Here is a 10,490-nt window from a genome sequence, read left to right on the forward strand (position 1 = left end):
TTTTTTAACATTTGTCTGCCTAAAACACTGTCTCTTTTCTGCTTAGAATTCCCTTAGAATCAACTTTTCTAAAATTAGTAACAGCTGTAAGGAAGAGCCTGATGGAATGGGTAGTATTTGGATTGGGGTAGTTTTAGGTTATTTTCCAGCTGCAAAATCAACAGCTCCACAACATGCCTTGGATGCTCGCTATTGAGGCTGAAGGAAGACTTGGATACACATCAGGGAATTACATCACCATCAGAACACTTGAGAGTCAGTCCTTACCTCTGCCCTGGCTTCAGACTCAGACTCCGTGCTTGACTCCACTGTGCACTTCTGCTGCAGAGGAGGAAGGGAAAGAAATGCCACTCAAAGCAGAAGTTACTGCAGCTTCAAGCTGAAGCTGAAGTTCTAGTACCATCTGTAGGTGCTGAGCCTCTCCAAAGCTTCCCCATCTGAAGCCAGCTTGTCTTTCCTAATATCCCACAGTTGTGGTGCTGGTTGGCTAGTGCAAGTGAGACTCAAGGGGAAAATAGAAGCCTCTCTCATCACTTCTCACCCCCAAAACCACAAAGGGAAGTAGACCAGAACATGTCTCACACTTGCTAAGAATGGCTACTCCAGGCTTGTAACTTTACAAAACATTTTTCAGTTTGCACTGTGGTTCTGTTCGTTTCTTTGCATTTTGGTGGCCCTAGAGCTCAGAAATGTAACTGCAGATGAATGACTCAAACCCTCATTTCTTCTAAAGCTCTTGCTTAGAAAGAGACCTTACAAACAAAGAGCTCCCTTAAGCCCCAGAGGGTAGGGCAGAAATAGAGGAGTTGCTTCCATCCCTCCCATTTAAATTAATTCATCCACACCTGTTCTTCATTCACTCTTTTCCAGCTCAGCCAGCTGCTGATCATCAGGCCAAGGGCAAACCAACAAACACTTTCCAAATTGTATTTTAAAAGGTGTAGGTACAGAAGCAGCAATTAGAAAAGTTACCATGTATTTTCGTGCCAGTCTTTCTACACAGTCTGGGCTTTTAACAGAATCCTCCTTTTCCTGAGCATCTACTGAAACAGGCAGAGGGTAGGAGAGCACATTAGAGAAAACCTTCTCTGAGATAAAATGCCAAGACATGACTACTCCCTTCATGCTAGAAAAATTGATCAGTCCTTCACATAATCTGTTTTAAGCTCTAATCAAAGGCAGCTTCTGTTTAAAAATAAGTAAGAGGCAGCCAATGTCTTCTACCACAACAAGATTTTATCTATTTGTCCTTCATACAGCATTGGGAAAATATAATTTTTTTTAAGAAGCTTATACCAGACCATAGAGGGTTTTGTTTGGTTTTTTCTTCTTTTAGGCACAACAAATTTTCTGAATCCTTAAAGAAGCATTTGTGCTCAAGATAGCCAATCAGACTAGAGAGGGATAACTGCAAAGCTGTGCCATAAGCCAGCCCTCTGTTCCAGTTCCCCACTCCCAAAGTTCATTCCCTCTATGCTCACACATCCCCCTCCCCAGTTCAGGGCTCTCTTACAGAGGCTCCCTCCCTTCCATACCCTCCATGGCCTGCCCAGTCTCCCTCCTCCTCCTCCGCTGCCTCTTCCTCACCAAGGCCATCCCCATCCCAGCACCTCAAGCCTCTCCAGCTTTATTGGCTGGCCCACGCCTCCACCCTCACAGGCCCCGCTCAACCTCCTCCACCTGGAGAGCTGCTCCTTCCAAAGAGAGGAAAATAAGCAAGGAATAAGAAAAGTCGAGAGCGAAACCCTCCCATGGCCCTTTGTGGCACTGCAAGGCTCCAGGCTGTTCTGCAGCAGCACTGACTGTGGGGCCTGCACTCCTTTAGTCACTGCACTTCCCAAGTGTGCATATAAAATACACACACACACACACACACACATATATATATATATATATATATAAAAACGCACATATGCACACACATCCAGTCTGCAAGGCCTGGCAGCCAGGGATGTGACACTTCCCCTCCACTCTCACCAATTTATTTTCTGGAGCCCCATTTCCTTCACACAACCCTCAGGCTGGCAGAAGAGTCAGCAGTCAAGGGGAGCCCCTCTTCGCTCTGGAGGCAGGCAGGATGATCGAAGATGTTCCTGTGATTTGTTGGAGCAGATGATCTCCCTGTAGCAGAGGGACAGTTGTAGCTGAACACAAAAGACTTTCTGAGCATCCTTCTTAATCACTTACAATCCAGCACAGTCATTTTACTGTTTTTAAACACCAGGAACAGTATTTTTTTCAGAGTTACTGGAGAACTACTCTGTTTTTCACAAGGAAGCAGATCTGATTTGACCCTTTTAAAGCCATATCTCCATCCCCTTTCTTGTTCTTTCTTTAGGAAATGAGGAACTATTTTTTCCAAATCAAATTTCCTATTCTTCCCATTATCTCTTTTCTAGCTAGCTTTCTTGCATCTTTCTGCACAGTGCAGAAGGTACTACTGTATAAAAACAAACAAAAATCTCAAAACAAACATCTCACTCTAAAGCCAGCAATGGGCTGTTGCTCTGAAAAGGCACCAGGAACAAGTCCCAGTGGGGGTGACAGTGACAGCAGCTGTACCAGGAGTAGCTCACAAGCCCCACAAACCTTCATGTCCCCACTTCTGCCTCCAGCTGATCTAGATCCTGTTGCTTACATCTCTTTTCTTCACAGAGACCTGCCTTTTCTACCCCTACTAAAACTCCCTCTCTTCAGAATCTCCAACCATTTTCCAAACACAGCAACCAAGAATCTCACTCACCACCCCACAGCACCTCCCACCACTGAACGGGGAGTTAAGGGGCTGTGTTAGTACCTGCAGCACCAGCTGAGCTGAGTAAGCACAAATGATCATCCTGCTTCACCCAAGTACAGGGCTGGGAGTCGTTGCTCCCACAAAAGCCTGCCCAAAATAAGTTACGAATTCTTTACAGGCAGCAGCTGTTAGCGTCAAGGCCCTGGGCTCCATGGGCTGGTTGGTCTGTGAGGGGCTGCAGATGAAATGATGGCTGCAAGGGTGAGCCCAGCCCAAGGCTCCCACAGCACACCTGCTCCCTGCAGCCTTCTGGGCAGGGCCAGGCAGCAGCTCCAGTCACACAGTTCCAAAGATCTCGGGTGTGCAGCTCCCAGAGCACACAGGTGATGCCATCGCTGAGCCCGGTGGCTGCAGTGTGAACCAGGAGGTGGCCAAGGGTCACAGAGGTGCAGCAACCTCGCTCCAGGGCTCATCTTCATCATTTCCCACTGCTCAGTGCCCTACACAGAACTCATGCCAGCCCAAACATGCTCTGATTTCCCTTGAGTCCAGGCTTTCTTAGGGTCTGGCTGCTCGGTGTAACACAGGGCATGACTCAAAAACACGTTCTCAGGGGAAAAATGCTGGAGACAGCAAGTTTCACCTGAATTATTTTATTAAAGATGTATTAGTTTTCAAGAAAGGTTAAGACTTGTGCCATCACTGAGCAAGTGAAAAGGTCTTCAGCATTGTCACTGGATGTTTTAAATCCCAGTGTTACTAATTGGAAGGTATTTTCACCATTTTTTCACATTATGGAAGATTTTGTCCAATATTTCAGTCACAAGTCACACATACCTTAAAACCTCCCTTAGTTTTGATACAATTGAATCAGGTTTTTTGACACTGAAGTCTTGGAGCAATAACCTAAAGACTGATGAATTCTGCTCTCGTGATAACTTCGAACACTGAGCATCACAGAAGGAAGCATTTTCCTTCTATCATTGCTTCTGCCACCCACACCAAACTGAAAGTCAACACTGGTGCCCACATTAGGAACTCTTAACTCCCTTTCTGCATCTGGATTGATGCCACGTTTGATATCACAGCAGCAGCACATCCACCAGTGAGAGGGGTGCAGATGGAACACAGACGTCTCAGCCAGGGTGAGCAGACAGCTCCTGCCGGGGCACAGGGACACACTCGAGTTCAAAGCACACCTCACACAGTCCCCAGGCACGGCTGAGGGGGAATCCCAGCTCCTGCCTCACTGTCCAAGGAAATGACAGCCTTGCTTTGACAATGCTGCCTTCAACTCATGCAGGCACCAGTTTTTCTGCACTTTTATGAGGTAACCATAATTTGAAATGATTTTGAACATGTTTTGATATAGCTGATGTGGAAAACAATGGCACACTTGTTACACACATTCAGCCTCCAGCAACTGTGTAAGCAGCATCAAAGCAGTGGATATTCATATCCCATCTTCTCTCTTCTCATCTTTGAGAAAATTCAGATCTGGAACAATGTGATTGATTACCTCACTCAAGTGAACTGACATAGGAACAGCAGCTTGAGTTCTAGCAGCTTGCAGTGCCCCAAGCCTACCTACAGAACAGGGATTGACCACTCCCTACCCTCCGACTGCTGCTTTAACATAAAGATCTCCTCAGGAAGCCAGAACTTGCACAAGTTACTTTGGATTAGTTTGCAGGAAACAGGTTTTGCCCTTTAACCCTTCCTTCCCTCCTCCTCTCAAATCAGTTCATTGAATTTAAGCTATTAATACCAAATACAATCTGCTTAAAGTCAGCAAAAAGGGTACGCTGCTGGATGGAGCTGCTAAGAATTTCTCTTTGCTACTGCAAGACAAATGCCAAGGAACACAGAATACAGCACAACCAAGTATTCCCTGGCAGGCTGTGTGATGTGTAATAACCACTTTTCCACAGACAGTTCCAGCTCTGGTTTGTAGTGGGATCACCAAGCACACCCTATTAATTAGACTTAAAGCACAGCAGCTGGAGCTCAGGCTCCAGCACAACAACTCCTGTGGGCACAGGCAGAGCAGTTTTATTTTGGTGTGAACAGACAAGTCAGTGACACAGCTCAATTCTTAACACTTTTATTCTTACAGTTCTAGGTTTGAACTGTACATGCAGAGTTGCATAAGTCACAATAGAGATTTACAGTGGATTCTATTCTATGGTAGAGTGCAATCCAGAATCCTTGAACAGTATAAAAAACAACTTTAAACATCAAGACCTTGTTAGGAGCAGAAGGATTAAAGCTTCCCCAAGAGATTCAGCTCTCCTAGATACCTAGTTACTAGGTACTGTATGTTAGACACATAGGAGTTGAAGAGCTGTGGAACACTAAACAAACTTGAACACCCTGATGTCTTCCCATCTTCGTTACTTCTTTCCACATTTCTGGCAATTAAGAATAAGTCAAAAACCCTGCCACCTGCAACCAGCTAATACAGACAAAAATAACTAACTCCTTACTTGCCTGTTTAGGGTTGTACAGTGTTAAAGAAAATATTCCCTCAATGGCATTTGTATCTCACATCAGCTGAAAAAGCAATGTAACAAAAATAAAGGTATAACATCTTTGAAAATAAATATAAAGAGGGAATGCAGACAAAGTGTCAAAGATTTTTTTTTTTTGGCAGGTAACATTCATAATATACAAAATATAACTTATTCATATTAGCCAAGGAAACATTCATGAGTTCCTGTAAACTGGTTTAATCCACCTCCTCCATGCGTGATGTGTCATCATCTCCCTCAAGAGGTGGCATCTCCTCAGTGACTGCTGGACTGGCTTCTTCTGCAGCAGTGTCATCTTCATCAATGCCTGTGCAGGAAACACACCCCCATTAGTGCTGACAACACAACACAAACATCTCATCTCCATAGCACATCACCTGAAGGGCTCATTTTCCACACTACCAAGCAGGACCAAGACAGTAACACCCCAAATTCACTTGAGCCAGGACAGATTTGGGAACTTACCCAGCCCAAGTTTGATCATTCTATAAATGCGGTTGGCATGTGTCTGAGGGTCTTCTAAGCTGAAGCCAGAGGACAGGAGTGCTGTCTCATACAGCAGGATGACAAGATCCTTCACAGACTTGTCATTCTTATCAGCCTCTGCTTTCTGCCTCAGTGTTTCAATGATGGAATGATCGGGATTAATTTCCAGGTGTTTCTTTGCTGCCATGTATCCCATTGTAGAGTTGTCCCTTAATGCCTGCGCTTTCATAATCCTCTCCATGTTGGCTGTCCAGCCATATGTACTTGTTACAATGCAGCAGGGAGAAGTAACTAAACGATTGGACACAACAACCTGCAGAGGGAATACAAAGCACAAGTTTGCAATTTAAGCATTTTAACAAGTACAACTGATTTACCCTAAATTCTCTTTAGATTGCACTTTTACACACATGTAAACAAGGTGTTTTTACCTTTTCTACTTTCTTTTCAAGGATATCTTTCATTATCTTGCAGAGATTTTCAAACTTTGCTTTCTTCTCCTCCTGCTTCTTTTTCTCTTCCTCATCTTCTGGAAGCTCCAAGCCCTCTTTTGTTACAGAAACCAGGGTCTTGCCTTCGAATTCCTTCAGCTGCTGCACACAGTATTCATCGATAGGCTCAATCATGTAGATGACTTCCAGTCCATGCTTGCGAAGACGCTCCACAAAAGCAGAGTTGGCCACCTGATCCTTTGTTTCACCTGCAACACACAACAGCACCACAGGTAAACCTCAGCACAAGCAGCAGCTTGTTCAGCTTCTGCAGAGCCTATGCAACAACAGCTGTGGTGCTTCATGTCCCAACCACAGGAAAAAAACCCAGGGGCACAGACAGCCCAAAGACACTCAAGCTGTTTAAACTGATGCTCCAACATCTAATACTCTGAAACTTATTTTAAAGCCAATTTCCATTTCCTGGAGTCCCAGGTAAAGAAATGCTTCCCATTACTGCCAAGCAAGGGAATTTGGAACCCTGTAACATCATCTATAAATCCCCCAGAAGCTAAAACTACACACAGTTGTGGGCATTTCAGACCATTTCAGCTCCCAACTCACCAGTGATATAGTAGACATGTTTCTGGTTTTCCTTCATCCGAGTGCAGTAATCCTTCAGAGAAACCATCTCATCACCAGATGCAGATGTGTAGTACCTCAGTAATTCTGAGAGCTTCTTGCGGTTCTGTGAGTCCTCATGGATGCCAAGCTACAATAAGCAGGAAGAAAAATTACTAAGTGATTCCCTGAAGTAAATACTAAACTGTGGTAGTTTAGTAGCTCAGGCACAAGAACAATCTGGACATGCAAATATCCACACTGTTCAGCAGAAAGACTACAAACCTTGATGTTCTTGGAGAACTGCTCATAGAACTTTTTGTAGTTCTCCTTGTCTTCAGCCAGCTCAGTGAAAAGTTCCAAGCACTTCTTCACCAAGTTCTTCCGAATCACTTTCAGGATCTTGCTTTGCTGCAGCATCTCACGAGAAATATTCAGAGGTAAATCCTCAGAGTCCACCACACCTCTCATGAAATCTGCAAAAATGACAGAAACATCTTTTGTTAGTTTCACACATTACCGGTCCCTCTACCTACATATGGCTCTGCCCATTTAGAAATTACGGATTTGTTTCTGAAGACCTCCAGTAAACATGAATTAAGGCATTACTGCTCAACAACTCTTCAGAATTGAAATCTTCCCCCTTTCCCAATTTCTTGACATACAAAAGGAAACTACAGAATAGCTAAGCAGTTCTTCTAACCTCCTAGGCAACACTTTCCCCACAATTATACTCACTCAGATATTCAGGGATCAGTTCCTCACAGTTGTCCATGATGAAAACTCTGCGCACATACAGTTTGATGTTGTTCTTCTTCTTCCTGTTCTCAAACAGATCGAAGGGTGCACGCCGTGGGACAAAGAGGAGAGCCCTGAATTCCAGCTGCCCTTCCACAGAGAAGTGCTGTGAGAAAGCAAGATAATTGTTTTAGTCCATTTGAATGGTTCCACTGCAATCATCACGTAACAGCTCTCCAAATGCAAAACACAAACGTCAAGAAACTTACTTTGACAGCCAGATGGTCTTCCCAGTCATTAGTCAGACTCTTGTAGAATTCTCCATATTCTTCATTGGTTATGTCATCTGGGTTCCTGGTCCAAATGGGCTTGGTCTTGTTGAGCTCTTCCTGATCAATGTACTTCTCTTTGATCTTCTTCTTCTTCTTCTTATCTCCATCCTTCTTCTCTTCTTCTTCATCAGAACCAACATCCTCTATCTCTGGTTTATCTTCTGTCTTTTCTTCCTTCTCTTCTTTTTCCTCTTCCTTTTCCTCAGCCTCATCATCGCTCACCTCCTTATCACGCTCCTTCTCCACCTACAAACAGCATCAGTAGTTTAATTCCTAAAGCTGTAGAATTACTAAGTAGCAGTTCTAAGGTACCCCTTGTAGCCTCACAAAGCCAGGGAATTTCACAAACAGTGTCAAGCTGTCCTATCCACACTCCAAGTACTCTCATCTGGGTGCTGACACAAGTGGTGGTTGTCTCCATGTGCTTTTAGCAAAGTTCTTACTGTTCACTTTCACTACACTGAATGACTCAACAATACACCCAGATGAATTTATCATTTGGTAACCAACATTATTGGCTTAGAAAACATCTTTTTTTTTTTTCATCTAGTCCTGTGAAATGCAGTTTTAAGTACTGGAACTACACTTCCCCAGAATTCCTCCATATAAAGTATTTGGAGAAACCAAAACTAACCAAAGAAAGATTAACTGCTCCTTCTTACATGAACTCTCATATGTGAAAGTGGTGATACTTGTGTAGCATTTAATGTAAGGTACGTACAAAGAGTGTAATTGGGTAGCCAATGAACTGAGAGTGCTTCTTGACGATTTCCTTGATTCGCCGCTCTTCCAGGTATTCAGTTTGATCTTCTTTCAGATGCAGGATGACTTTTGTTCCACGGCCCAGAGGTTCACCTAGAATAGAGTTTACATGCTTTACTTTGCTGCAACAGACTTAATGCAACGCTTTAAAAATGCAGTGCTCCATCAGCCACATTTTCACCAGTAGAAAAACAAAGCTTCCATGTAAATTAACAGCCTAGGTTAGGTTACACTTTCTCAAGTTTACTGTACCCTGCATGTATTTCAAACAAGCTCCAGAACATGTTGACTACTCTGTTCAGAGTCTCTGAAGACTCTGCATACATCGTTGAAGTTTGACTAATATTTTTTCATGCTTTAAGCTTTGAAAGCTTAATACACCATTTACCTGGGTGTTCAATATATACTGAATTATGCCAACTAAAATAGCAAGATATGACACATTACTTGTATTAATTTCTTCTATCTTGTGTCCTTTCCAAGGCAGACTATGTATCATTGCCAAGCATCTTTAAAAATCATCATTGAGCAAGAACACTGAACACTCACCATTATCCAGTCTGACAGTGAAGGACCCTCCAGCTGAGGACTCCCAAGCGTACTGCTCATCATCGTTGTGCTTGGTGATCACTGTCACCTTTTCAGCAACCAGGTAGGCGGAGTAGAAGCCAACACCGAACTGACCAATCATGGAGATATCAGCCCCTGCCTGCAGGGCTTCCATGAAAGCCTTGGTGCCAGACTTGGCAATGGTACCAAGGTTGTTGACCAGGTCAGCTTTGGTCATCCCAATGCCAGTATCCACAATGGTAAGAGTGCGATCATGCTTGTTTGGAATCAGGTTAATTTTCAGCTCTTTTCCAGAATCCAGCTTGCTAGGGTCAGTCAAGCTTTCATATCTAATCTTATCCAGAGCCTGTAAAAGAACAGACAAGCTTTAACATTCCCTGGCTATTCCTTGAAAATTTCAGTAATTGTCAGAATTAACCAGACTAATTTTGTTACTTACATCTGAGGAATTGGAAATCAGCTCACGAAGGAAGATTTCCTTATTGGAGTAGAAAGTGTTGATGATCAGAGACATCAACTGAGCAATCTCAGCCTGAAAGGCAAAGGTCTCCACCTCCTCCTCCATTGGTTGGTCCTGAGTTTGCACAGCTTCCGGCATCTGCGAAGGAAGAAGAGGGAGGAGTTGAAATTCCATCCAGAACAGCTTAGCTAACATATCCTCCAGGAGGCATTCTGAAATCAAGTTTTTTAACCGCATGCTTTCAGCACCAGGGAACACACATATATTAAAAAAAAAACCAAAAACAACAAGCTTCCCAAGTCCTATTCCCAGCCAGTAATCATTCAGGAATTTTAAGGAATGCAGAAGATACACGACAGAACTTTTATTACAGGCTTCCTTTTACACTTACTTTACCTTACAGCACTTAGGATAAGACAGCACTTTTCCTCTCTCCTTCCTTAATTTATGGATTAATACTGGACCTTTATTTTCCCTTCTTATGGAAATATACCTGAAACTTTTACTTGGGATCTCTCTTATTCGCATCCCCCTATTACTTCTCATACACTGCTATCACGTCCAGCAGCGAACACTATACACAGCTCTCACGTACCGACACTGCTCAATCGGACCCGTTTCTCTGGACAAATATTTACATTAATAAATACTCGTCCTTCACCGGGTACCTGCTACCCCCATTTGCCTCCCGTGCTACGGGCGCCTAACCTCAGGGGCGGGGGATTTCGCCCCAGGGAGATTTGTCCAACCACAACCTGGCTCTAATGGCTACAGAAGGAAGCGGCGCGACCGCAGGGCGCAGGCCCGGCCACCGCCGCGGGG

At 43.9% G+C, this 10,490-nt stretch overlaps 2 protein-coding genes across 2 annotated transcripts in view; both read right to left on the reverse strand.

The window, feature by feature from the left end:
- The window catches only part of LOC107205959, a 9,815-nt gene extending 5,084 nt beyond the window's left edge, over positions 1–4,731 (reverse strand). The window contains exons 1-4 of the mRNA XM_015631125.3: positions 2,590–4,731; positions 1,978–2,121; positions 973–1,043; positions 268–321 (exon numbers count right to left, since the gene is read on the reverse strand). Of these exons, the coding sequence (XP_015486611.2) occupies positions 268–321; positions 973–975 (57 nt within the window). The 5' untranslated portion in view covers positions 976–1,043; positions 1,978–2,121; positions 2,590–4,731. The remainder of the gene's footprint in view (positions 1–267; positions 322–972; positions 1,044–1,977; positions 2,122–2,589) is intronic.
- A 94-nt stretch (positions 4,732–4,825) lies between these two features.
- HSP90AA1 (heat shock protein 90 alpha family class A member 1) overlaps positions 4,826–10,490 on the reverse strand; it is a 6,941-nt gene continuing 1,276 nt past the window's right edge. The window contains exons 2-11 of the mRNA XM_015631134.1: positions 9,648–9,806; positions 9,188–9,554; positions 8,598–8,731; positions 7,814–8,122; positions 7,545–7,710; positions 7,092–7,282; positions 6,810–6,957; positions 6,186–6,454; positions 5,734–6,067; positions 4,826–5,575 (exon numbers count right to left, since the gene is read on the reverse strand). Of these exons, the coding sequence (XP_015486620.1) occupies positions 5,466–5,575; positions 5,734–6,067; positions 6,186–6,454; positions 6,810–6,957; positions 7,092–7,282; positions 7,545–7,710; positions 7,814–8,122; positions 8,598–8,731; positions 9,188–9,554; positions 9,648–9,806 (2,187 nt within the window). The 3' untranslated portion in view covers positions 4,826–5,465. The remainder of the gene's footprint in view (positions 5,576–5,733; positions 6,068–6,185; positions 6,455–6,809; positions 6,958–7,091; positions 7,283–7,544; positions 7,711–7,813; positions 8,123–8,597; positions 8,732–9,187; positions 9,555–9,647; positions 9,807–10,490) is intronic.

The sequence above is a fragment of the Parus major genome, chromosome 5, assembly GCF_001522545.3.
Source record: "Parus major isolate Abel chromosome 5, Parus_major1.1, whole genome shotgun sequence".
In the NCBI taxonomy this organism is placed as follows: Eukaryota; Metazoa; Chordata; class Aves; order Passeriformes; family Paridae; genus Parus; species Parus major.